Source organism: Phascolarctos cinereus, unplaced genomic scaffold, assembly GCF_003287225.1.
Source record: "Phascolarctos cinereus isolate Bilbo 61053 unplaced genomic scaffold, phaCin_HiC Scaffold_726;HRSCAF=1367, whole genome shotgun sequence".
In the NCBI taxonomy this organism is placed as follows: Eukaryota; Metazoa; Chordata; class Mammalia; order Diprotodontia; family Phascolarctidae; genus Phascolarctos; species Phascolarctos cinereus.
Window position 1 is genome coordinate 204,740,935 of NW_027556098.1, and position 27,966 is coordinate 204,768,900.

The 27,966-nt window shown below is 37.5% G+C and overlaps 1 protein-coding gene across 1 annotated transcript in view; it reads right to left on the reverse strand.

Moving 5' to 3' along the window:
* Window positions 1-618: 618 nt before the first annotated feature.
* Window positions 619-27,966, reverse strand: part of PPP1R1C (protein phosphatase 1 regulatory inhibitor subunit 1C) — a 188,955-nt gene continuing 161,607 nt past the window's right edge. Inside the window, exon 5 of the mRNA XM_021006408.2 lies at window positions 619-1,097. Within this exon, the coding sequence (XP_020862067.1) occupies window positions 1,009-1,097 (89 nt within the window). The 3' untranslated portion in view covers window positions 619-1,008. The remainder of the gene's footprint in view (window positions 1,098-27,966) is intronic.

Genomic DNA, 27,966 nt, shown 5'->3' on the forward strand with positions numbered 1-27,966 from the left:
CCCATGCTGGTTTCCACACAAGATTTTATAATGTAGAGATTACATTTAAAATTTGATGGAGAATGCTTACTTACCATGTTAGTAGTTATCAGATGATGATACCATTTTAAATAAGAAAAAATGAGTTTAAGGGATACATAGTCTCTTGAAACAAGTGACATTTTTAACATATTAAGGTTAAGGAAATACACAATATTGATGATCCTGAGAAAATGAAAATAATATAAATAAGTACAGTGGTGAGATATTTTCAGCAAAACATAAAGAAATTTCTTTTTTTGGACCCAGAGTCTTTTTTAAAAAAATCATTGTGTTTTGTTTTGATCAGAAAAGGAAGAGACTGAGAAAAAGAACTTTTCTAAGCTTGAAAAATGAGAAATCTAGTGTTCATTTTAAATACCATTAAATAACAGTCATAGAGGAAGAAGTAAGTAGTTATATAGAGTGCCAAGAGCTTAGTATAGTGCGGTCTTATGATTCACCAGAGCCAGCATCATCATTTTGGGGCATATGCTAAATCCCACATTGTATACTTAAGTGTGATAAATGTGGTGACTTAGATGTTCACCTTTCACTAAGCATTTTTCTCCAGATTTGACTCAGACACAAAACCATGTCTAAAGGAATTTTGTATTTATTTTGTAGCTTTAGAAGGGTACTATTTACAGTTGACCTTTAATGCAAATCATAACAGAAAGACATTGGGAATTAAGCCCTGGCAATATTTAAGTTAGATTGCTAACATGTTTGCAGATAGCATTTCTAAATCATTACAAAGAAAGATTACTGTAAAATAAATGTTTATTCCTGGGTGATAAGTGCTATGGAAGAAGATGCACATGGTGCTAGAATCCAGTGGAGTGCTTCCCTGAAGGCACACTACTGAGAGATTATGGAGTGCCAAGATGGCGAATGCTTCCAGAAGCCAAGCAGTGGAGGTTCAGGGGATATTTGGAAAGGTTAGCAGTTCAGTTATTCACAAGAACCTTTCTCGCCTCATTTCTGCGACTAGTGTTCCCACTGATCTTCTCTTTCATTTACTCCTTCTTCTTCCTCTGGGAATGGTGAGTCATTCTGGTTTTTCAGATGTTTAACCCCTGAAAGCAGAAAGAGCATGTTCATTTTAAGTGCATTTAAAAATGGAATTGAGTAAATGACATTTCTGTGAGATCTGCTGCTTTGTAGAAGGAGGAAAAACAAACAACCGAAGTGGAATGTTTTCAAGGTGCTGGGCATTGTTTCGCTTTTGTCCCCCCCCCCTCCAGAACATCAACAATGTAGTCTTATGTAAACCTTTTAATTCACTTAGCAACAGAATAGCAGAGGGCCAAGTTTCCATTAGAAGCAGGCTATCTTTTACAATTAAATCTTCTCCATTAAGAATTGCGTCACAGCCTATTAAAAACCTGTTACCTATAGCCCCAGCTAACAGATTTCTATTGTAACACCAAAATGCTATTCACGTCAGACCCAGGATTTCTATTGGCATTCCTGCACTCTATTTGCACAAGATCATTTGAAACTCCTGGAAATTAACGTCATGAAATATTTGAAAAGGTGCCATTCCCATAACTCACAAACAACGAAAGTATCATAACTGTTGGCATTCTTTATGCATCTCAATTCACAGATTGGGCTATTGAGTTGCAAAGAATTGAGTATTTCTCAATCACTGCTTTGTACTAATGCTTCTATTAAAATATTTTTGACATGTAACCTAAAGTAGAACTTTGAAACAATGAATCTAGACTGCACTGACCCCCAAATGCTAGTGACCTCCCTCCCGAACTACCTTGTATTTATGTACTGTGTATACACTTATATTCAGTCACTTTCTGTTTATGCTATATAAATTTTTATATGTACTTGCTGTCTTCCTCATGAAAATGTAAACTCATTGCGAGGAAAGATTGTTTCATTATTTGTCCTATTATCTCTAGCACCTAACAGAGTGCCTGACATATAGCAGACACTTAATAAATACATGTTAATTGATTTTTTGACCTATTTCCTTGGGTCATAGAAATGGAAATTTTCTAACCCCATTCCCAAGTATATGATTATAATATTAATCCACAAAAATATTGCATGAAATAAGTCTAAAAATCTGAGAAAATAGAGATGCCAGATTTTTAAAATTACTGCTGAAAAGCTCCTCAATTGGAATCACCGAATGAAAAAATGTTAGAGCCCAGGTTCATTATGTAATTAAGAAATCCAAGAAAAGAGAAAATGCACAAATACATGTAACTGTAGCACAGTTGTTGATCTTAATCTTTCATTTTCGAGGAGGTCCAATGACATCACAGGGTGATGTCTTGACTTCCGAGTGAATTGGATTTAAATGAGGCAGAGTTGCATAAAATAGTCAGCCTCACTTTCTCTTGCAGAGTTATAGAAATCCAGTAACAAGACAAAAGTCAGGATGACTGGCCATGGCCCAGGAAGTAGTGGATGACCTTGGCATCTTCACTGTCTGACCAAGTTCTAAGCACTCCACAGTGTCTGCTTCAACCACTTTCATGGACCTTGGAACAAATTATTCTCATCTGCCTATTCAGCTGGTGGAAGTCTTCACATGCTTCAGATGTTTGAGGTAGACATCCCCTGAGACGGTTTTTACTGGGATGAGCCACCATGCATGCTATCGCTTCTTAGAGGCATGAGTTAGAATTGGGTGACAAGTAGATACCAAAGGGAGATAAGCAGCCCTGAAAAGGGTTCTACAAATCCTAATACCAGAGGTGAACACCCCCAAGGAACACCAAGGATGTATCACTGGATATGTGGGGGGAGGGGTAAAGTATAAGAAAACTGAAAGGGTAGGAGGGAGCCAGGTTTTGAAAGGCTTTGTATGCCAAAGGATTTTATATTTGATCCTAAAGGTGATAGAAAGTCATTAGAATTTATCGAATAAGGAGGTGACATGGTCAGATATATGTTTTAGGAAGATCAATTTGACAACTAAGTGGGAAGACGGGATAGAATAGGGAGAGACCCGAGGCAAGGAGACCAACCAGCAGGCTAGTCCAATAATCCAGGCATGAGCTGATAAGGGCCTACACCAGATCATGGCAGTGTCAAAGGAGATAAAAAGAAGCAGGCAAGAGAGGTTTCAAAGGTAAAACTGACAGGACTTGGCAACAAAACAAATCAGGGTGTGGGTGAGAGAGAATGAAAATGCAAGGATGACCTAGATTATAGACCTGAGAGACTTGGAGGATGGTGGCACTCTTGACAGCAATAGGGAAGTTTGGGGGATAGGAAAAGTTTGGTGCAAAGCAAATGGGTTTAGTTTTGGACATATTGAGTTTGAGATACCCATAGGACATTCAGTTTGAGATGTCCAATAAGCAGTTGGATATGTGATTCTGAAGGTTATGGCTGGATAATAAGAATCATCAGCACTGGTATGATCATTGAATCCATGGTTGCTGATGAGATTGCCAAGTAAAACCATATAAAGAGGAAAAACAGGGCCCTGGATAGAGACCTGGGGGATACCCACTTTTAGGGCTATGCTGAGCACTTAGAACTCTCATTGGCTGAAACTTATACTTTCTATTAAGGAAGAAAACTGACTTTGTGACATTGGAATATTATTTAGGGCACTGGAAAGAGCATGTGAATTTTAGAATTAAAAACACCAACATCATAGTGATAGTAACAAAAATAATGCTGGCGAGCCCAGTGATTTCTTAGGAGACTTTCCATTAGTGGACTTTGAAGGTCAAGTTTCTTGCTCTGGCTGACAGGTCATTTCATCATCTTTAATCTAGGGAGGAAACAGTTCATCCTACTTCATTAACATTGGAATGTAAGAAACCCTAACCTTTAAAGCTATCTTCCAAACTTGAACTCAATTTCCCAGGGTGCACATAGGATCATTAAATTTGAGAATGGGAAATTATCTAATCCAAACTCCTACTCAAACAATGATCCTCTTTATGGAATCCCTGACAAGTGACCACTCAACCTGAAAGTACCTCCAGTAAAGGTAACCTGTCTATGCATCTGGGATAACTGCTCCACCATTAGACAGCTCTATTCTTCAAAATATTCTTCCTTTTACTGAATCAAAATCTGACTGTCTGTAATTCCTACTGATTGGTGCTAGTTAAGCCATCAAATCTACTTTCCTTTCTACAGCTGAGAACGGCAGAAGCATTTGTCTTGGAGTCAGAAGCCCAGAGCTCAGGCCAAGAATGTGGAGTACTGTGACTTGGTGGCCCTGGACTTCTTGTTCTTCACAGTGCTCACTTTTCAAAGGCAGATAATCCTTTCACTAACTAGCTGACAATAATTGTGAGGAAAGTGCTTGTAAACCTTCAATACGTAAGTCAGAGTTGTGATATGGCATTTGAAGATAACTATTATGTCTTCCCTTAATCTTTTCGCCAATCTAAAAAGAACTATAATATCTAAAAGGCCATCTAGTGTAATCTGTACTTAGCGGAAACTCTTTTGTACAAAATTACCAGATAGGATAGAAAAGGTCTGATAAACTAAATTAAATTGTTTCTTTTGGTTTTTTGTTTGTGTTTTTTTAAATTGTTTCAAATGAAACAAGATGAACCAGCCTAGTACAGTGGGAAGAGTAATTTAGTCAGAGAATCCGGACTCAATTTCTGATGCTGTATTTACTACCTTGGACAAATGACTTCACCTCTAGAGGCCTCAATTTCCTCATCTGTAAAAATGGGAGACTTGAAATTTGTGATTTTGAAGGTCCCTTCCATATCCAAATCTTATGGTCCTTTGTATCCAATTGCTTTTAACTTGGTCAAAGTCCAGAGGCTTCTCCATTAACAAACTAGCTAGTCACACATACACAGTAGCAGGTCAGGATCCATTCTTGGCATGCTTTCAATTTCAATACTACAGTCATTTTATTTCATATACTTAAAATTTCTAACCAGTCAGAATTTTGGCTAAAACTCTAGTATCAGAGATGAGGTTTTTAAAATTTCCTTTTCCCAAACTATGTAACTTTGACAGAAGGTGGGATGGGGTTAGCAACTATGCCGAATACATTAATGTGATTTTGGCACCAGTTTCCCCAAGTTGTTCAGCACCTCAGCACTGATTTTCATCCCTGTGCCTGGGTTAAACTGAACAACAGGCAGGTACTTTAGATGATTTCATCTCTCATAGGTGAAATACAGACTAGTTGAAAGTATTACTAAGGGTTTTTGCAGCTGGTTCAATAATCACACTTGGCAAAGTATTCAACTATTGTTGAATGAATTCTATTTGTTCTCCTTTTCAGCTTGAAAACCATTCTCTGTTATAGAAGACCAAAGCAAATTAGTTGAGTACTTCTGCTTTCTCTGTCACCTATTAACATCACATCACCTTACCTAAGCAATGAGGCTATCATTTCCTAGCTCCAAAGATAGCTTTAAAAAATTAAATTGAGTATCATTTTTTTTTCAATCAAAATTCCCCTTTCCTCCCTCCCAGCCCCCTAGTTGAGAAAAACAAAAACAAATGTGTATGTGTGTGTGTGTGTGTGTGTATGTATGTATGTAGGTAGGTAGGTAGGTAGGTAGGTAGGTATACAAGTGTCCTTTTGTACTCCAAGTCCTATACCTCTCTATCAGGATGTGGTAGCATATTTCATCATGATTCCTTTAGAACCACGGTTGGTTGTTATGCTAATCAGGCTTCTAAGTCTTTCAGAGTTGTTTCCCTTTACCATATTGTTGTCATGTATAAATTGCTCCCCTCCTTCTGCTCACTTCACTCTGTGCCAGTTCATACAAGCCGTCCTATGTTTCACTGAAACTATCCCTTTCATCATTTCTTACAGCACAATGGTATTCTATCACATAACTTGTCCAGACATTCCCAATTGAAGAGGGCCCCTTTAGATCTACATTCTTTGCCACAACAAAAAGAGACATAAATATTTTTGTATATTCCCAGAGTTTGTTTTTCTTACTACTAATTTTCCCCTTAAACCACCTTCTCCCTTAGACAGCTAGGTGGTACATTGGATACAAATTGGACCTGGAGTCAGGAAGACCTGAGTTTAAAATCTGGCCTCAGATTCTTACAGGAATGTGACCTTTGGGAGGTCACTTAACCTCTGCCTGATTCAGTTTCCTTAACTGTGAAAACAGGATAATAATAGCACCTAGCTCAAAAGGTTGTTGTGAGGATGAAATGAGATAAAAATTATAAGGAGCTTAGCACAGTGCCTGGTTCATAGTAGGTGCTATATAAATACTATAATAGAAATGATGATAATTATTATTACTTATTCACCCTCTACCCTTCTCCCCCTTCTCTCTTCTTTCTATACCCAACTCTGTGTGAGTATGTGTGAGCGTGTGTGTGTGTATTTTTTCCTCATTTGATCAGTAGAGGCGATTATGAAGGTTTAAAAGTCAGTCTCTCCTCCCACTCCTCATTTAAATAGACTTCTACTTGCATGGTTCAATTATGTGAGATAATTGTTTCGTTTATGCTTTGTGTATTCATTCCTCTTCCTCTCCTTTTCCATTCTTCTTTTAAGATCATCAGGACATAACAGAACCATTTCCTGGCCTTCTGTCTAATTAGGCTCCCTCTGTGATCCCTGATGATGATAGGAATCAATCAGCGAGGACACATGTATCATCTCCTCATTTTATAATTAGAATATAAACTATTTAGTTTAACCTTGTTCAATTGTTTCTATTGTTCAATTGTCATTCAATCATTTTTCAGTTGTGTCCAACTCTTCATGACCCCATTTGGGATTTTCTGGGCAAAAATACTGGAGTGGTTTGCCATTTCCTTCTCCAGCTCATTTTATAAATGAGAAAACTTAGGCAAACAGGGTTAAGTAACTTACCCAGGGTCACATAGCTAGTTAGTGTCTGAAGCCATATTGGAACTCAGGAAGGTAAATCTTCCTGACTCCAGGCACTGCTTTCTAGCCACTGTGCCACCTAGCTGCCTCTTACCCTTGCTTGTCCCTTATAATTGTTTTTTCATGTTTATCTTTTAATATTTCTCTTAACTCGTATGTTTGCACTTCAAAGTTTCTACATAGCTCTAATCTTTCCATCAGAAATGCTTAGAAATCCTTTATTCCTTTTTTTTCTTTTTCTTTTTTTTTTGTGAGGCAATTGGGGTTAAGTGACTTGCCCAAGGTCACACCGCTAGTAAGTGTCAACTGTCTGAGGCCAGATTTGAACTCAGGTACTCCTGACTCCAAGGCTGGATCTCTATCCACTGCAAAATCCTTTATTTCATTAAAGGTTCATTTTTCACCTGCAGAATTATGCTCAATTTTGAAAGACAATTTATTCTTGCTTGTAAATCTATATCAAGTATTGCAGACTCTCTGCTCCTTGATAGTGCTTGGCTGCTAAGTATTGTTTGATTCTGACTGTGGCTTTTTGGTACTTTCTTTCTGGATTCTTGCAGTATTTTTTTTCTTTGATCCAGAAACTATGGATTTTGGCTATAATATTCCTGGGAGGTTTTTTGTTTTTGTTTTTGTTTTTTTCAGGTGGCCAATATATTCTATTTCCATTTTACCCTCTGTCTTGAAGAGCATTGGGCAATTTTCTTTTATGATTTTCCAAAATATGATATTTAAGCTCCCCTTTTTTTGGGGGGGGGAGGAGGTCATGGTTTCAAATAGTTCAATGATTTTAAAATTCTTTCCTTGACTTGTTTTCCTGATCAGTTGTTTTTGCTGAGATATTTACATTTTCTTTTTTTTCTTTTTTTTTTGTCAGTCTTTTGACTTTGTTTTAATATACCTTGTTGTCTAATGGAGTCATTCTAATTTTCAGGGAGATTATTTCTTTGGCAAGATTTTGTACCAAATGGTTGATTCCCTTTCTAATCTTTGTTCAGTAATTCATTTCTTTCCTAATGCTTTCCGCTAGTGTTCTCAATTCCCTTGCTTTGTTCGTTTGTTTGTTTTTTAAAGCATTTTAGCTCTCAATTCTTATTTTAGCTCTTCCAAGAATTCTAGTTGGATTTGTGTTCAAGCTGTATTTTTCTTTGAGGCTTTGTCAGTGTTTTGGAATCTTTTTTTTTTCTGGATTTGTATCTTCAGTGTGCCTGTCATCATAATAGCTTTTTATGATGGAATTCTTTTGTGTTTGTTTATTTGTTCATTTTTCCAGCCTGCTTCCTGACTTCAGACTTTATGTTAGGGTCAGGCTCTACACAGTTCTGTATTGAATACCCGGGCAGATCCTGCTACCACTTTCTTGAAGTATTGAGTATTATATTATTTCAGGCTCTGAGATCAGCTTAGACTGGGCACCTGAAAGCTTTAGTGTTTCCAGAGTAGGCTAATTTAGGGCAAAGTCTGATTTCTGCACCCCTGGTTGAGCTCTGCAAATTCTGACCTGGGTTTGAGCAACAGATTTTTGGGCTTGCTCCATTTAGAGTTCTCGTAGACTGCTGCTGAGCTCAGTCATTATCAGCCACCTAAAATCTCTTCTGGTTCAAAGATTATATGGACTGGGGCTTCCCTTTAGTTTGAGATTCCTGAACTGGTTATGCCTCTCTAGTCTTCAGACTGGACTAGAGGCTAGAATTGAGAGTCTGGGATCTCAGCTGCAGAGTACTGGGGTCTGAGACACATAGCTACTGCTTATTTCTGGATTTGCTCCTTGCTTAGAACATAGAGTATGGTTCATGATGACATCATTCTGGACTGTCAATCATAGATGCTGGTGAGCAAGAGAGCTGCCAGTTGGCACCAGTTCCTATACCCTAGGCCAGTTTAGAGCTCTCTATTATGTATCAGGGACCTCTTCTTGCCCTGTTCGTAGCATTTCACCACCCTGGAATTCTCTACAGATGTACTCCAAGCCTGACCCCTTTCCCAGTGACTGCAGAACTCTATCTCCCAATGGCAACCTTAGCTGGAAAAATGACGCACTGTGATTTTTTTCTTGGCTTTCCTAGTCAGGATTTTGTCTGGTGAGTTTTCTAGACCTGTTTGGAGGAGGCGTGTGTGTGTGTGTGTGTGTGTGTGTGTGTGTGTGTGTGTGTGTGTGTGTGTTAATAGGAGGGAGTAGGGGCTTACTGTAGTTCTGTCTCTTCCATCTTGTCTGTCTCTACAAAGATGGCTTTTAAAACAATGGGGTTTTTTTTGCTGTTGTTGTTATTGTTTGTTTGTTTTCATTACCATTTTTAGGAGCTTCAGGCTTGCTCCAGGCCTTAGCTGTCTTGATCTCATAGACATATTTTCTTGCTTTTTTTGTATTTGTCATAGATATTTGGATGATATTATTGGAGGATATTATTTGTATTTTGAGTCTCAAGCCCAATGGTCATACTTTTCTGTGCATATGTAGGGATGAAGACAGCCCTATATTTATTTATTTCATCCTGAAAGTTACCAACTTACCACAAATTTGTTTTGAATCTTTCTACTTTTTATCATGTTTACTTTTATTTGGACTGTTTATATTTTTTCTATTCACAGATCCTTTCTCTGTTACTTCCTCTGAGAAGGGTGATTGGGTCAAAAGCACTTTGAAAGTGAAACAGAATCCATGTGAAACATCCCTGATGGGCCACTGGAAGGGCTTTCATCAGAGTGGTTCAACTTTATTTCGTTTTTATTTCCCTTTGCTGCTACAAAGCACGTGGTCAGTATCTTTGAAGGATAATTCCTCTCATAGATGAGCCCACCTGGACAGTCCTGAAGGGAGGTATTAGACCATGTTTGAGCAATGATTCAGCTCACCTATAGAAGCTTCATGTCATGGTTAGAGTACTAGCTTTAAGGTCATGAAGACATGGGTAGAAATTCCACCTCTGACAGTAACTATCTATGTGACTATAAATAAGCAAATTACTTAATCTCCATGAAATGCAAGTTTTTCATCCACAAAATCACAATGATACATATAGAACCTATCTCACAGAGCTGTTGTAAGACTCAACTGAGACACTATATGCAAAGTGTTTCAAAGGCCTTAAAAGTACCATTTAAATGGGAGTATATGAGAGTCATGGAGCATGGGTTCAGATTTGTCCTTCCTGGCAGGTTAAATGGAGCATTTGTAGATATTCCTTGACTGGTTCCATTCCATCTCATGGCCTACTTTGGGCCTTGTGGGGCTCAAGAGCTTGCTGGGAGCAATGACAAAAGCTTTTCTAATTAATTCTTGAGAACTGATGATTCAGTGTCTGCTGGGCCAGAAGCAGTGTGAGAGAACATGTCCTGGCTGGAGACAGGAAAGGCAAGCTGACCCTCCATCCAGCTTTTTAGAGGTCAGTACAAAGTAATCTCCTTCCCTCCTAGCCATCAGGGAAAGTACAGAGGGTCCCTTGTGTTTAGCCACCTATTTCAAGCTCAGTAGATAAAGAACTCTTCTACATGACATAGTACAAGCCCTTCGCTCATACAAGGCTATCAGCAGGCCCCCAAAGTTACATGCAGTGGAACTAGGCAGGGAATATCAGCCAATCCTCAGTATTAACCCCCAGGAAGGGAAAATTTGAGCATATTCCCACCTCTGTTACATCAGCTATTATTGTTACCACTTCAAAAGCACGGACTTCTGGTACTGTTTATTTTAGTTAAGAAAAGGGAGAAGCCAATAAATCAATCAATCAACAAACAATTCTTTATTAAGTTCCAAATTTATTCTAGGCACAGGATGGAGATACAAAGACAGAAATGTTATGGAAGGCAGAGACGCAAATAAAATAGAAAAGAAATTTATTTCCTCCAATATACTTGAGTCAAAAAAACTTGTGTTTCAATCCCTGCACTTGCACTTAATATATGTATGTTTTTAGGCAAGACAGTTAACCTCTCTGTGCCTTCATTCCTGTACTGGTAAAATGATAGGGTTGATTCTATGACCTCCAACGTCCTCTCTTGTCCTTAAACCTATGCTCCTCCCCATCCATGATAAGCAGAGAAGACACAACATTTGCCATCTACTTTTTATTGGCACTAGTATGGCATTTCAGTTTGTCAAGAAGGACTCACCAATTTAGATGTTTAAATTCTGTCCAGCAAGACAAGATGCAGTCAAAGTTTAATCAAGTGAGTTGAGTTTGTGTTTTTACCCAGTACTTGATGATATTTTGCTCAACAAATGTAGTTAACTAGTCCTGTTGGTAGGGATAGGAATCCCAGGAAAGAAGCTCCTGTGAACTTCTAGGGACAGAGAATGATGGTTGATCTACTCATTTCCCTGTGGCTTACAATTTCCTTTCATCCAAAAAGAGCTTGTCTTGTGACTTCACCATGGTGTTCGATTGCAAAATCTCTTTGGTCTATATCATGCCTTAGGGTTTTTCCTTTCTCATCATCCTCTGAGAGCCTCCTTTCTGACAGCTCCTCTCCAATGTATCTCTATTCTGCTGGCATTCTGCCGAGAAGCTGCTCAGCACGGAGAATGCTTGGTTCCTGTCACTCTCACTCAGCCCTATGGCCACTGAGTCCAAGCACCATTGTATGTCTCATGTTTGAGGCTCAATTTTTTTTTTTGCTCAAGTCATAGTTTCTCTTGCCTTTTGAGTGTTTCATGAATAAAACACTCCCATCTCTTGGATCCAAGCATTTTCTGTGGTCATCTCCCTTGCCTGAAATACTCTCCCTCCTCCACTCTGACTGCTGGCTTCCCTGACTTCCTTTAAGTCTCAACACAAATGTCACCTTCTACCAGAAGCCTTCTCAATTTGATCTTAATTCTAATGCTTTCTCTTTTTTAATAGTCTCCTATTTATCCTATATACAGCTTGCTTTATATATATATATTTTGCATCTTGTCTCTCCCATTAAATTGTAAGCTCCTTGTGGCTAGAGACTTTTTGTCTCTTTTTGTGTCCCCAGCACTTAGCACAGTGCCTGTCACATAATAGGTGCTTAATAAATGTTTATTGGATGAATGAATTTTCCTTGGTTTACTCTTATCTTACCCATAAAATCCTCATTTCCAGTTTCCTGTCAACAACTATATTAATGCTTTACAAATATTACTTCATTTTATATTCACAACAACCCTTACAGGTAGGTGCTGTTATCATCATTTTATAGATGAGAAACTTGAGGCAAATAGGGATTAAAGATCACCCAGGATCACCCAACTTTTGCAAGTGTCTAGGGCTGGATTTCAACTCAGGTGTTCCTGACTCTAGGTTTAGTGTTTTATCAACTGCCCCTTAGATGATGCCTAGCAGCTTGGATGATGCCTCACTGAGAACTCCCTATTATTAATGAAATTACATAACTAGGCCAAAAGATCAGATAGGTACAAAAGGCAAGAATGAGGCAAATATAAGGTATAGTTCCTTCCTTATGAAAATACTTACTATACAGAAAAAGGGAGAAAAGAATTCCTGGAAGAGTTACAAAAAGAGTAATAAAGGAAAAATTGGGGAAAAAAGAGTGATGCAAGAAAATTATTTTTAAAAAATAACAGCTTGGTAAAAGAAGCACAAAAAATACTGAAGAAAAGAACTCATTTAAAAGCTGAATAGACCAAATGGGAAAGAGGTATAAGAGCTCACTGAAGGCAATAATTAATGCCTTAAAAATTAGAACACCTTCCTCCCCAACACATACTTTTCAACTCAGTGACACTGGCCTCCTGGCTGTTCTTGAACAAGACACTCCATTTCTTGGCTCTGGGCATTTTCTCTGACTATCCTCCATGCCTGGAGCACTCTACCTCTTCTGGTCTGACTACTGAACTAGCTGGTTTCCTTTAAATACCAACTAAAATCCCATCTTTTACAGGGAGCCTTCCCTAACCCCAATTAATTCTAGTATTTTCCCTCTTTTAATTATTTCTTATTTATACTGTATATAGCTTGCTTTGTACATATTTGCTTGCATGTTGTCTCCCACATTAGATTGTAAGCTCCTAGAGGAAAGGGACTGTCTTTTGCCCCTTTTTTATTTACAGTGCTTAGCACAGTGCCTGGTGCATAGCTGGTTGATTAATAAATGTTTATTGAATTGAATAGTTTTTCATCAGAAAGTGTCACACTGCCTCAGTGCCTAACCCAGGCAGCAGACCTGGGAAGCTCTACAATTCTATGTTACCTAAAAGCTCTGACCTCTTTGGCAGTATGATAATAGCAGAGAAGCAGCTTCCTCTTGCAGAAGAACAGAGATATTCAGAAGAGGAATAGAAGGCAAGTAATATAGACTGTTCCCTAATAACGTTGCAGACAATCAGGCCTGAAGTCGAGAATCGTGAGTTGCCTATGGCACATTTCCCTACTCACATGCCTCATCTCTAGGTTTCTATAATTTTGTGCTCACTCTTCTTCTACAGACAGCGTTTACATTGGTGAGAGAGTGTGACCCAGGTTTATGAGTGTAAGGATTAAGTTTTATTTCTGATTTAGCCTGCTATCAAGGAAAAGTTATGTTCGTTCTTGCATTTGACTTCTCAGTTGGCGAATGTTTTATAACTAAGAATTAATGGTAGCTTTGTAGATGATCTATATAAATGGGAAGCACATTTGTGGGAGCTCAGAGCTATAATCATAAATGTAGATGTATATTTCTTATGCACTAAGGTTACTCACAGGACCCTGAGGGTGAGCTGCTATACTTCAATGGTCTTTGCTGTCTCTCCTCTGGGAAAACTTCCCAGACATGAGTATAGGATAAAGTGAATGATCCACCCCAGGGGGAAAAAGTACCACACCCACACTTAGCATGCTACACATGTATTGAAAGTCAGGGAAAATAAGGTTTCCAGTTAGATATATAATCGTATGACTAGTTCTTGGTGGAGGGAAATTTGATTTAGAAATGATCAGTATAAATAAAGGGATAGCAAAAGGAAATTGTATGTGTTTGGAAGAAAGCAAAGGCCTGAAAAATAGAGGAGAAATTACCTGTTCCTAGTTTCCTCTCTACCTCACCTCATTGAAGACTAAGGCTAAGTCACTAAGACCAAAGGGAGAGAAATAATACCCTATTTAAACAATAAACTCTATTCTAAGATGGGCACCAATAAGGAACAAATGAACTTTAGATAAAAGAATAGAAATATAATTATAGGAAGGAAAGAATTTGTATAGAAGTAAAAGAAATATTGTGTCATTGTCTTCTTCAAGAAGATATATTTTATTGAGGGGGAAAGGAACGTACCAGATCTTTATCTGTAAGAACAATAATTCCCTCTCTAAACTGATGCCATACGTGATACCTGAGGCAATGGCTTCAGGGCACTTAAAAACTAGAAGCAACTTATGGGTTGACTTTGCCAGTGCCTTCTGTAATTACTTTAGTAAAACTAAGCCAAAGACCCATCTTGAATCAAAGAAAAACATTGTTACATCATACTACATTAAATAGTGATCTCTGGTGGGCTCTAGCTAGATAAAGTAAAACAAAATTGACTTCTAACCCCCAGAAAGATAAATCAGATTTTGTGTTATCATTTCTAAATTTTTCTTCCCTTCCTCCTTTTTCAATTTACTGACTAAATCTGTCCTTAAAATATAGGATGTTATAAATTTCATGTACATGACTCAAGTTTCCAAAAATTGTTCACGTTTTTTAAAGCTTTCTGGGGAAAGAAGGTGTCACAATGTATAAAATGTCAGATTGACAGTCAGGAAGAATTAGGTTCAAATAACATCTCAGATATTTACTAGCTGTTTGACCCCGGGCAAATTCACTCTCTCTCTCTCTCTCTCTCTCTCTCTCTCTCTCTCTCTCTCTCTCTCTCTCTTTCTCTCTCTCTCCATAGATATAGATATAGGTATAGATATAGATATGGATATGTGTGTATGTGTACATACATGTGTATATATATACACATATATACGCACATATACATATATAATATATATTACATATATGTTCTGTAAAATGGAGATAATAGGACCTATTTCATAGGGGGTTTTAGGGCTTCCCATTTGTGTCAAATGGGATAATATAGATAAAGCACTATGAAAAACTTAAAATCACTATATAATTAGCTGTGATTATTATTCTTTCAACCAATTCTTCCCAACCAAAAAAAAAAAAAGAGAGCCAGTTCTATGAAAAATTGGGAAAGAGGAAAATACATGTTTTCTTCAGTGATCTTTACCCTTTGGTGCCCATCTTGAGGGCCCCATCATCTTGCTTTCTTAGGTATCATCCTCATACCACCTTCTGGCTACCAGGTGCCTTATCTGGCTCTCCCTGGGCCTCTCCTTTCCCAGAAAAGTTGCTATGGTGCAATTAAAACAAAAAACCACAAAACCACAGCATCTGCAGACAGAAGACCCAGGCTCAAATTCTGGCTTTCTCACTTCCTAACTGTGATCTTAGCCAAGTCATTTAGTGTCTCTGTGCCTCTTTCTCTAACTGCAAAATACAGTTAGTAATAACCATTCTAACAACATCACCATGTTCTTATGAGACAGTATAATGCTATATGAATGCCAGATGTTGGCAGCTCTTTCCTCTGGTTGTCACTGCTTAGTATCACACCCTCCCCTTCTGCTTTAGTTAATGTTTTCCTAGGGTAAGGTCTATACAAAGAGAAGGGAAAGGAACATGGGAGAATAATGTTATTTCTCCTTCCAAAGCTGATTAGCACTTTATCCTTCTCTTCATCATCATAGTGACCTATTCATCAGCTCTAGGGACTCTTTTTTTCTTATATTATTCTCACATAACAATGTTCATTTAAGGAAGTACTTCTTTCTGCTTATTTCAGGCAATAAAATTGCTAGTTATAACTTGACAGAGAAGAGTCTTAAGAGAGAATATTATATAATCACAGAAATTCAGAGTTGGAAAAGATCTCAGGATCCATCCAGTCAAACCCAAGCCTGAAAAACAACACTTTCTACAAATATTTTACTGGTGGCCATATGGTTATTTGTTTAAAGTTATCTAATGAAGAAGAACTTGCTGTTTCTACCCTGCAAGTTGCCTCTGCCCCTGGCCTTCTCATACTGATTTTGCAAAAATGGCATCAACAGAATTTGGTCTATGTATAAGATGAGGAAAAGGAAGGCGTCAAAGATGGCACAACGTTTCAAATTAATGGATTTGCCAGTGGTAATGCTATTGAAATAGGGAATTTGATAGATACATAGATGTATAGATATTTATATAAAACATATCTGTAATCTATATTTTTTACAAAATATAATTTCCCTACCAATAAGAAGATAATTATACCATGAAACATGATAAATGGTTGAGTCAGGAAAATAGTAGAGCAAAATATCAGTTATCCAACACCTAGAATAGGGGTAATCTCAAATATCCAGAATCCCTGAATATTGGTAGTCAATGAAAATTTCTTGAAGGGAGCACAAAAGAGACGAGGACACAACATGTGAAGATGTAAGATGCTTGGTTGATATGCTGTCCAGAAGAAAAAAGTGTTTCCATTTACCAGCAATGGCTACAAAAATCAAATACTACAGATACTCATATCCCAGGGGAACAGAAATATGGAGGGCAAAGAAAAAAAGGGAAAAAGAAATGAGAACAAAATTATTGAAGGGTGGTAGCTAAAACACTAAAGCATACTCATCATTAGGAAAGGCAATAGAGAATATGAGAGAACAGAAATGGGACCAAGCACTTATGGAATATAAGAATCAAACTAAAAAACTCTTTAAAAACATGTGGAGGCAAAAAATATACCAGTGCTAATTCCGAAAATGGTGAAGATGCTCTCCTATACTTAATCAACAAACAGTGCAAAGAGTGATCAAGTGAATTTAAGCTATTGAGTTATTGCTAGTGTTAAAATCATAGCTAAATGAATCCTAGAAATCAGAGTAGGAAGAGACCCTAAAGGCAATCTGGAATCATGGGATCTTAGAATAGAAAAAGAACTCAAGGCCCAGTAGCCTAGCCTATCTTTCAAAAAAGTGCCCCCATTTGACATACCTGACAAAGAATCCTCTAGTTTTTGCTTGAAGATCTCTTGTAAGGGGGAGCATGCTACCTTTTGAAGCATCTAATTTCTTTTTAAGCACAACTCTAATTGTTATTTCCTTATCTTAAACCTAAATTAGCCTCTTTGCCACAAATAACCCATTGCTCTTCAGTCTTCCCTCTGAGGTCAAGAAGAGCAAGACTAAATTATTTTCCACAAAGATCATGGAGAATATATTTAGAGATAGAAGAGACCTTCAAAGTCATCTAATCCAACTCCCTCATTTTACAACTGAAGAACGTGAAACCCAGAGACTCAGAATAACTTGCCTAAGGTAATAAAGGTAATAAGTGGGAGGAGTGGGATTTGAACCCAGGTATTCTGAATCCCAATCCAGTATTCTTTCCATTGCACCGTGTTTCTTCATATGACAGTCCTTCAGATTTTTGAAGATTTATCATGCCTCCTACCCTGTCTTTTCTTTTTTAGGCTTATCATTCCCAATTTCTTTAATTGAATCTGGTATAGCATTATCTCAAGGATCCTCATCACCCTGATTCTCCCCCAAGATATCACCACCCAACATTCTAGCTGATCCATGTATTTTTTTAAAATGTGGTGCCTGAAACATAGTTCTCCAGATGCAACCTGACCAAGACACAGTACATATTCCCCCAAGAGAATGTGTTTCCTCATTCTGGACACTATGCTTCTCTTAATAAAGCCTAAGACTGCATTAACTTTTGGCTGTCATATCACATTATTCATTGATTGACCTTGCAGTCGGGCCAGTAAGATCATCACATCTCTAGCCATGCCTTTTTCATCTTGTTCTTGTTAGTCTGATTTTTCAAAAAAAATCAAGTGTAAGATTTCAAATTTATCCCAATTAAATTTTATCTTGTTAGATTAAGTCCAAAAGCTCTAAACTATTCAGATCTTTGTGTACCTTAACTCTGTCATCAAATTCCCCTGCCAGCTTTGTGTTATCATTAAGTCACTGACAAAAATGTTAAGCAACACATGGCCAAGGAAAGAAAGACCCTTGGGGAACTCCACTACAGCTCTCCTTCCAATCTGACACTAACTCATTAATAACTGCTCTTTGGTCCCAGCCACTCAAACATTTCTGATTTCCTCTAATTGCACTATCTGCTCTCCCACATCTCTATCTCTTCCCCAAAAAATAGCATAAAAAAAATTTGCCAATGTTTTGCTAAAAAAACTAAGTGAATTGTATCTGTAGCACTTCCCCAATATCACAATCTAGTAATCCTGTCAAAAAAAGGAAAACTTAGTGCAACATTACCTCTTCTTGATGGTCTATTCCTGCCTATTTCCAAACCATGCTGCCTCTATTTCAGCCATCCTCACCTTCCAGCTCCCTCTCTCACCGCAACCTGGACTCTCCCTCCACCCCCAACCCCAACCCCAATGATGGCTTTTTAGCTTATCTTGCCCTAAACCAGGATTCCACATAACTTCCTGGCCATTTATAAACCATGCCACCAAGTGCATACTCAGCCGTGTTCTAACTCCCCTTCATGTGTCATCACCTCCCATTAGAATATGTCTTTTGAGGGAAGGAGTTGTTTGTTTAAAATGTATCCCCAGTTGTTTATCACAGTACCTGGAATGTTGTAAATAATTAATACTTAGCCACCACCACTACCATCATACCAGGTTAGCTCTGATAATTTACTTCTTTTCTGCATGATCACTAATCATTCTTTCAGTAATGCTATCTTGCATTTTGCCAAGACTCAAACTCCATCTCACTAGCCTGGAGTCTGCAAACTTCCCCCATTCTCTCTTTTGGAATTTGTTTTCCAGATAGGAATTCTGAAGCCCAAGGGGGTCAAGTGACTTACCAGAGGTCACATATGCATTTAAGGGGCTGCTTTGAAAGCTAAAGATCACTGACAAAGAATGTGTAAACGGTGACTTTAGGCTGCACCAAGGCAGCAGTACCACAATGCCCTAGATACAATGCAACTTCCCAGTCAGAATTCATTTGAGAGAGAAAGAGACAAATGAAACAAAGTCTCTTTGTGTCATGGAATTCTTCAAGAAAACAAGTTTGGTGTGGGTTCTAGGATAATTATAACTTCATTCCAATTCCCGACACTTTCCAAATCCACATCTACAATGGAGTGTTGTATATTATTGATTAAAATGATAGGCATTGTGGTAAGTGGAAAGAATGATACTCAGGAGATCTAAGACCTGTGTTTAAGCTCAGTCATTACTTCTAATAAGAAGTGATCTTGGGTGTATTAGAACAGCTACCACAGCATTGGGGAGGTACAGTGGATCATAGATTTATAGCTGGAAGGGACCTTAAGGGTCATCAAGTCCTGCCTTCTCATTTTCCCGATAAGAAAACTGAAGTCTAGGGATGTGCGATTATCTAGTGTCTTCAGCAAGATTGAAAACTCAGATCTTTTTGATTCTAAGCCCAGCACTCTACTCACTCTAGCATGCTGCTTTTCATAGTTTTTAGTTGTGACAAAGCAGATAATAATTGGCTGGATCACCACCAAGGCAGCAATAGCAAGAAATCTGCCCATAACTTCGCTATCTTGCAGTGCTTGAAATGGCTATGGGTGCATGAAAGTAAATGTGATGTTCAAGATGGGTAAAAGTTTGCTTTGGGCACCAGTAGGTTTAACTATCCTAATTTTGAGCTGTTGAGTGGTTTGGATAACTTATAGAACAAGGGTAACAGTGAGATGATCCCTTGGGGCATGGGAAGGACACTACTGCATTGTCAGGATTTCCCAAGAAGACACTTTCCTGATATGGATGTGCCTTTTTGCTTCTTCCCATATATGGAAACCAGTAGGAAAGCAGCTAAGAGAGACTTTGTGTCTACATGTTCCTTCTCTGGCAGCACTTAGTATTATCTTGGTGGCAAAGGTCAGAGTTCAGTAAAGGCTAAGTCTATGATGACAGGCCTTTCAACAACAGCTTTGGCAGCATTTCTCATTCAGAGCTCCAACTGAAAGAGCAACTCATCACCCTAGGGGTTGTGAGAGCCAAGATGTAAGAGGGCGAGTCATCAAACTTCTCTGAGCTCCACTTTCCTCATCTGTAAAATATTCTCTGGACTTTGTCATAGAACAATAACAGTGACTCAGCAATCACACCCACCTGTACTTGCAGTACCCTAGAATGTTATTCATCCACACTTGGTTACTTAGACTCATTCAAGGCAATAAGATAGTCTCCCTACCTATCTTAGATTGTTGATACTCCCTATTAGCCATTTTTATATACCTTTTCAGTCCAAAGATCATTCTCTCCTTGGCAAAAAACAACAACAACAAAAAAGAGCAAAATAAGATTTGAGCAGCCCTACCTTCTCTGGTATATAGGTTAGGAATTTCAACTGACCAACTATCTATAGACATGTACTTTTGTGGGAAAAGGAAAGAAGAGAGGGCAGTGTGCTTATAGGTTTCTAGTGTGCTGGAAGGATAATCTTTTTTGAAAGTGGTAATTTGCAAACAACTAGGAATTATTATAGGTATATATTATGGCACTACAGCACCATGGAGAGTGGAATTAGTTTAGTGGTCTCTGGTCTTTAAATCACCCAATGTGGTTTGGCCTCCAGAAAAAAATGGAAAATGGGATGAGAAAATTGAGAAAGCGTGTGACAAAATGCATACCAAAGTAACTGGGTAACATAGACTATTCTCATCATCTCTTGCTTTCCACTCATGTTATAGATATGGAAGTGAGTAGTAATATGTTACCAATGCCCTTAGAAATCCTATTCAACATCACAAAAATTTTGGACAGTTATTTCTTTCCTGAGAAACAGACTATGTACTTTTATTTTCAAATTTCAAAGCTTATTTGAAGACAAAGAAATTGTGAGAGTTTAGCATAAAGGAAAGATTTGAGCTATGGAATTTACTTTGGTCCTATAGATGTATTGGGAAAACTACTAACTATGATCAGAAAATCCCTATAACATCTTAAACATGTCAAATTTTCTTGTCTCTTTTCTTTGGGAGTTTAAACTTGCCTACTGAAAGCTACAAATGGAATCAGTAAATTTTACATATATATATATATATATACACACATGTATGTATATATACATATATGTATATATGCATACACACACATATATATGTGTGTGTGTGTGTATATATATATATATATATATATATATATATATATATATATATATATATATATACACACATGTGTGTGTGTTTGCTCTGAGTCTCTTCCTCCCCACTTTTCCCCAATACAATACAATTTCCTTCCTTATTTTCTGACCCTGCGATTGCTCTGATCAAATTTTCAGAGGTTCTGTTTTGAATGGGATTGCCATTGAAACCCACTAGGGAAGCAATTATTCCCTAGAGCATATGTACTAGAGAAAGCAAACAGCTTTCCCTTCCTTCTCCCTCTTTCATATTTCACCAAACTTGCTAAAGGCTGGGTATAAATAAGCCCAGGTAGAGTAGGTAATCACAACCTGAAATTTAAGGAACCTTATCATGGAACACTGATGTGTCATCATAAAGAAAACTACACTCCAATAAAATAATAAATGAAATGGATTGTTGTAATAACATGGTAAAAATAAAGGTTGGTTATTTCAAGACAACTAAATAATAATTACTACCTATGATTGTTTTTATGGAAGACATACCATTACTCAAATAAAATGTACAGAATATAAATAAAAGGGGAGAAATTCCACTCCTTTTTTGTCAGACTAAATATTTATATCAAAAGATATTTAGCTTTGGTTAGGCTTCCGGATGAAAAGGAACTTCAAATATTCATGGGCTCTTAAGAATATACACTTGTGTGAGCATCAGTAGGAAACTAAAGAGGTCATAGTGAAGGCAAATGTTGACAATTCAATAATAATTTATTAGGTGAAGAGAACTCTGTGAGAAGGTTGGGGAATACACACACACACACACACACACACACACACACACACACACACACACACACACAAATGAAAAAGTCCCTGTATTCATGGCACCTACGGTTTAATAAGAAAATGGTATAGCCCAGATAAATATAACAAAATAATAATATGTGACAAGTATATTAGAGAAATTACTCATGTGTGATCCAAGGCAGAAAAGGCCATGGCTGACTTGAGGAATCCTTAATTCCTTAAAAAGTAGAATTGCCTAAATGGAAAAGGAGGTACAAAAACTCACTGAAGAAAATAATTCCTGAGAAAGTAGAATTGGGTAAGTGGAAGCTAATGGCTCCATGAGACATCAAGAAACAAAAAAATAAAATCAAAAGAATGAAAAAGTAGAAGTGTTAAATATCTTATTGGAAAAACAACTGACTTAGAAAATAGATCAAGAATTATTGAACTAAATGAAAGCCATGATCAGAAAAAGAAATTATAAAAAAAAACTGCCCTGATATCCTAGAAACAGAGAGTAAAATAGAAATTAAAACAATCTACCAATATTCTCCTGAAAGAGATCCCCAAATCCCAGGAATATTATAGCCAAATTCCACAGTTTCCATGTCAAGAATAAAATGTTGGAAGCAGCCAGAAAGAAACAATTCAAGTATCATGAAGTCACAGGATCATACAAGATTTAGCAGCTTCAACATTAAAGGAGTAGAGAGCTTGAAATATGATATTCTAGAGAACAAAAGAGCTAGAATTACAATAAAGAATCACCTACCCAGCAAAATTGAGTATAATTCTTCAAGGGAAAATGAATACTTAATGAAATAGAGGATTTTCAAGCATTCCTGACTAGAGCTGAATAGAAAATTTGGTTTTCAAGTAGAAGACTGAAGAAAAGCATAAATAGGCAAACAACAGAGTGAATTCACAAGGGACTCAATAAGGTCAAACTGTTTACATTCCTGCATGGGAAGATGATATGAGCAACTCTTAAGAACTTTATCGTTATTAGGAAGGTTGGAAGACAGAGATCATGGGTATGAGTTGACTATGACAGGATGACATCTAAAAAAATGAAATTAAGGGGTAAGAAAAAAGATGCACTGAGATAAGGGGGAAAGGCAAGGCAGAATGGTGTAAATTACTTCACATGAAAGAGACACAAAAAACCTTTTACAGTGGAGGGACAGGGAGGTGGTGGAAAACGCTTGAGCCTTACTCTCATTAGAATTGGCTCAAAGAGTGAGTAAGATGCATACTCAGTTGGGTATAAAGCTCTATCTTACCCCACAGAGAAGTAAAAGGGAAGGGTATAAGAGAAGGGGTGGGGCTGATAAAAGGGAGAGTGGATTGGGGGAGGCAGTAGCCAGAAGCCAAATACTGTTAAAGAGGGAAAGAGTGAAAGGAGAGAGAGAAAGATAAATGGGGTGGGGGGTAGGGGATAGGATGGAAGAAAATGCACAGTAATCCTAACTGTGGAAAAAAAATTACAGCAAATGTCTCTGATAAGATCCTGATTTCTCAAATATGTAGAGAATTGAGTCAAATTTATAAGAATACAAGTTATTCTACAATTGATAAATGGTCAAAGGATATGAATAAGCAGTTTTCAGATGAAGAAATCAAAGCTATCTACAGTCATATGGGAAAAAAAATGCTCTAAGTCACTATTGGCTAGACAAATGCAAATTAAAACAACTCTGAGGTACCACCTCACAGCTACCAAATTAACCAATATGACAACAAAGGAAAATGACAAATGTTGGAGGGGAGGTGGAAAAACTCGGACACTAAAAGCACTGTTAGTAGAGTTGTGAACTGATTCAACCATTCTGGAGAGCAAGTCTGAATTATGCCCAAAGGGCTATAAAACTGTACATCCCCTTTGACCAAGCAATACCACTATTAGGCTTGTATCCTCAAGAATTTTTTTTTGAAAAAGGATAGTTCCTACATATACAAAAATATTCATTTAGCTCTTTCTGTGGTATCAAGGAATTGGAAATTGAGGGAATGTCCATCGACTGGGGAATGTCTGAACAACTTGTAATGTATGATTGTGATGGGATACTACTGTGCTATAAGAAATAACAACCAGGAGGGGCAGCTAGGTGGTGTAGTGGATAAGAGCACCGGCCCTGGATTCAGCATGGACCTGAGTTCAAATCCGGCCTCAGATACATAAAACTTACTAGTTGTGTGACCCTGGGCAAGTCACTTAACCCCACTGCCTAGCCAAAAAAAAAGAAAAGAAAAAAGAAATAACAACCAGGATACTTTCAGAAAAAAAATCTGGATTTACATGAACTGATCCATAGTGAAGTGAGCAGAATCAAGAGAACAGTGTACACATACCTGCAACACTATAAGATTATCAGCTGTGAATGACTTAGCTATTCTCAGCAGTATACCCAAGACAATTCTGAAGAAGTTATGAAGAAAAATGCTATCCATCTCCAGAGAAAGAACCGATGGAGTCTGAATACAAATTGAAGCACACTTTTTTTAACTTCCTTTTTTTGGGCTGTGTTTTCTTTCATAACATGACTAATATGGAAATATGAAAATGTGTTTTGCATGATTGCACATGTATAACCTATAACAATTTGCTTGCCTTCTCAATGAAGGGTGAAAGGAGGGAGCAAGAAAGAATTTGGAACTCAGTATTTTAACAAATGAATATTAAAATTTGTTTTTACATGCCATTGGAAAAAATAAAATATTAAAAATAACAAAAATGACAGCACCAAAAAATCTAGAAGATATCAATGGAAGCTTATTTTTGAAAAATCTTTATGCAGTCTAAATGAATTGAATGGCTTTATGTTGTGGCACTAGCTTCAGTGAAATGAGGCCCTCATTGGTTTTTGGCCTGTGGTTGGTGGTGGTTTTTTTCTTTCCACTCTCTTCCTACTTAGTTTCATCCTTCATCTCAGAACAATTTTCTGGTCTTGCCATTCATATACTCTAGAATTCTCTGGCTCCTTATTGTCTCTCAAACAACAGCCCTTCTATTTTACTGAGTATTCTTCCACAATTCTGTATCCCTCTATCTCTCAGGTCTTATCTCTTAAGATTCACCACCATGTATTCTATGTACTTCCCCATTTCCATGCCTTTGCTTATGTTTTTCCTTAGATAAAGAAGAGGGGAATAAATGTTCCTACTATGCACTTGTTATGTGTCAGGCACTATGCTAAGCATTTTGCCAACATTATTTTATTTAATCCTCACAAAAACCCTGCAAAGGTAAGTATTGCTCCTCATTTTACAGTTGAGGAAACTGAGGAAAACAGAGGTAAAGTGACTTATCTAGGATCACACAGTTAAGTGGCTGAGGCCAAATATGAACTCAGGTCTTCCTGGCTTTAAGCCCAGCACTCTATCCACTGAACTACCCAACACAAAGTAGACAATAAATGCATAGACCACATCCATTCAAAGAATAACAGGAAATTCAAGCATGGATAAATTACTTCCAGCTGAAGGGAACAGGAGATATTTATTAGAAGAGGTACTACCTCGTGTAGGTCTTGAAGGAAGGGAATGATTTCCATAGGCAGAAATTTTGAAGCAAATGGAAAATGAGAAGAGGGAAGTGAGGGTATTCCAGACATGCTGTATAAAGATGACAGACAGTGAGACCAGAATATTGGGGAGGGAGGGTAGCTCATTTTGCCTGGAACATAGACTGTGTGAATTGAAATAAGTTTCAGAAGGTAGAATGGAGCCGGCTTGTAAAGAATCTGAATATCAGACTTACTCTGATAGGGTTTTAGAACTAGAAGAGATTTTAATTGTTACCTAGACCAACTTCGTCACTTCACATCAAAACATACTGAGCCCAAAGCACAGTGCCTGGCTAGGCACTTAATGTTTATTGACTGACTGACTGAAAAGAAATTAAAAGTTACACAGGTAGTTAGTGGCAGAGCCAGGACTGAAATCTGGGTCATAGAAACACATAATTATAGAGTTTCAGTGGACCTCAGAAGCCACCTATTTCCTTCCATATCTGAACAACCAATCATTTGACATTATTTCAAGGCACTTGACCATCCTGTTTTCCCTCCTGTGAACATTCTCCAGTTTATTAATGTCCCACTTAAAATGCTGCCCAGTATTGAACACAATGCTCAAGATGTCTGATATCTTTCTTTCATATGTCCCTTTCTCTCTCTTCATGGTACCATCACACACACGCACACACACACACACCCTACTCCCATCATTTAAGCCTTCCTCATCTCCCACCTGGAAAACTCCAATAGCCTTCTAACTGATCTTTTTACCTCAAGTCTCCTCATTCCACAATCCACCCCCCAACTCCCAAAGCTGCCAAAATGATTTTCCTGAAGTGTAGGTCTAACCACATCATTCTCACTGACTCCCTGTTGCCTGTAGGATCAGATAAAAATGAATCTGTTCTGTTTTTAAAGCCCTTTACGATCTTGCTCTGATATACTTTTCTAACCTCTCCTTCCCATATTCTGTAGTATAGCCAAATTGTCATTAATGTGCTTCCTCACAAATGATACCTCATCTCCTCTCTCCTATATTTTGTAAAGTCTATCACTATACCTGGAACACACTCGCATTTGACTTCCACCTTTTACAAATCCATTTTCCCTTCAAAATTCTGTACAAACTATACCTTTTATAAGAATACATGCGGCCGCTAGTGGATATTTTCACCTTGCATTTATTTTTATGTAATTTGCATAAACTTATTTATAGACATGTTTCATTTTTGTCTTTGAATCTCTAACTTCTAGACTAATACCTAGCATAAATTTAAGTTATTAGATACTCAATAAATGTTTTCTGATTGGTTGACAAGGACATTAAGATTATATTACCTCCATAATCCTAAACACTGTGCTTATGAAGTCTATGATTTCATTGGTTTTCAGAGGCATCTAGGTGGTACACTGGACAGAGTGCTGAGCCTGGTGTCAAGAAGACCTGAATTCAAATCTAACCCTAGACATTTACTAGCTGTGTGACTCTAAACAAGTCATTTAATCTGTCTGCTTCGGTTTCTTCAATTATAAAATTGGGATAATAATAGCACCTGCTTCCCATGGTTGTTTTAAGGATCCAATGAGATACTTTTAGAGCTCTTAGCCCAGTGCCTAGTACATGGTACTTAATAAATGCTTCTTTCCTTCCTTTCTTGCTGTCATATCAATCTAGTGACTTGTACTAACCTCATGGTCCATAACAATCTCCAGATATCTTTCAGATGAACAGTTTTATAGGTATTCTTGAAAATCTTCTTTGTTTAGTTGATTTTTGCACTGAATTGTAAAATTTTACATTTATGTCAATCAAATTTATTTCTTAGATTTTTTTCAGTGTAGCCCATTAAAATTTTGGATTCTTGTCTCATCTACCATATTAGCCATATTTTCTAGTTTTATATAATCTCCAAATCTTATAACAATCTCACCTTTAACTTTATCCAAGTTGTTGACAAAAAGTGATAAACAACTCATGGGCAAGGACTAGAAGCCCTTCCAGGCTGATGTTGAAACATTAATGACTACTTTTAGAGTCATGACATTCAACCAGTTTTGAATCTCTTTAAATGTACTGCTTCTCAGCCCTCATCGATCTCTGTTGCCCACAAGGACAACATGAAAGCCTTTGTCAAATGCTTGGCTAAAACCTACATTATATCGTTAACATTCTCCTGATTTACTACTCTAGTAATCCTATCAAGGAAGGAAATGAGGTTGGACAGACTTGCTCTATTTTAGATGAAGCTATGATCACTCTATAATTATCGCTTCCTTTTCTAGATATTCACTAACCAGTACTTTAGTTCTAGAATTTTGCCGATAATTAAAGTCAACTAACTGTGCTATGGATTGCAGACTCCATTCTCTTCCCTTCCTTGGAAAGTGAGACATTTGACATTTGCAGTTCCACAGTACTTTACCTATCTCTACAATTCTTCAATTAGTGCTTGCAGTGGCCCAGCAGTGATTTATTTAAGTTCGAGATTTCTGACCTCAAATCCAGTGCTCTTTCTAGCTATACCTGACATCAATAGGAAATGGTGAACCTGAAGATTATTAGATAGAAAAATGATATGATTAGCATTGTGCATCTGAAATTTTTCCCCTATCAGCCTTAAGAAGGATGGATTCTAGCAGGGTTACCTAGAGCCAGAAAGGCCATTTAAATGGCTATTAGGATCAG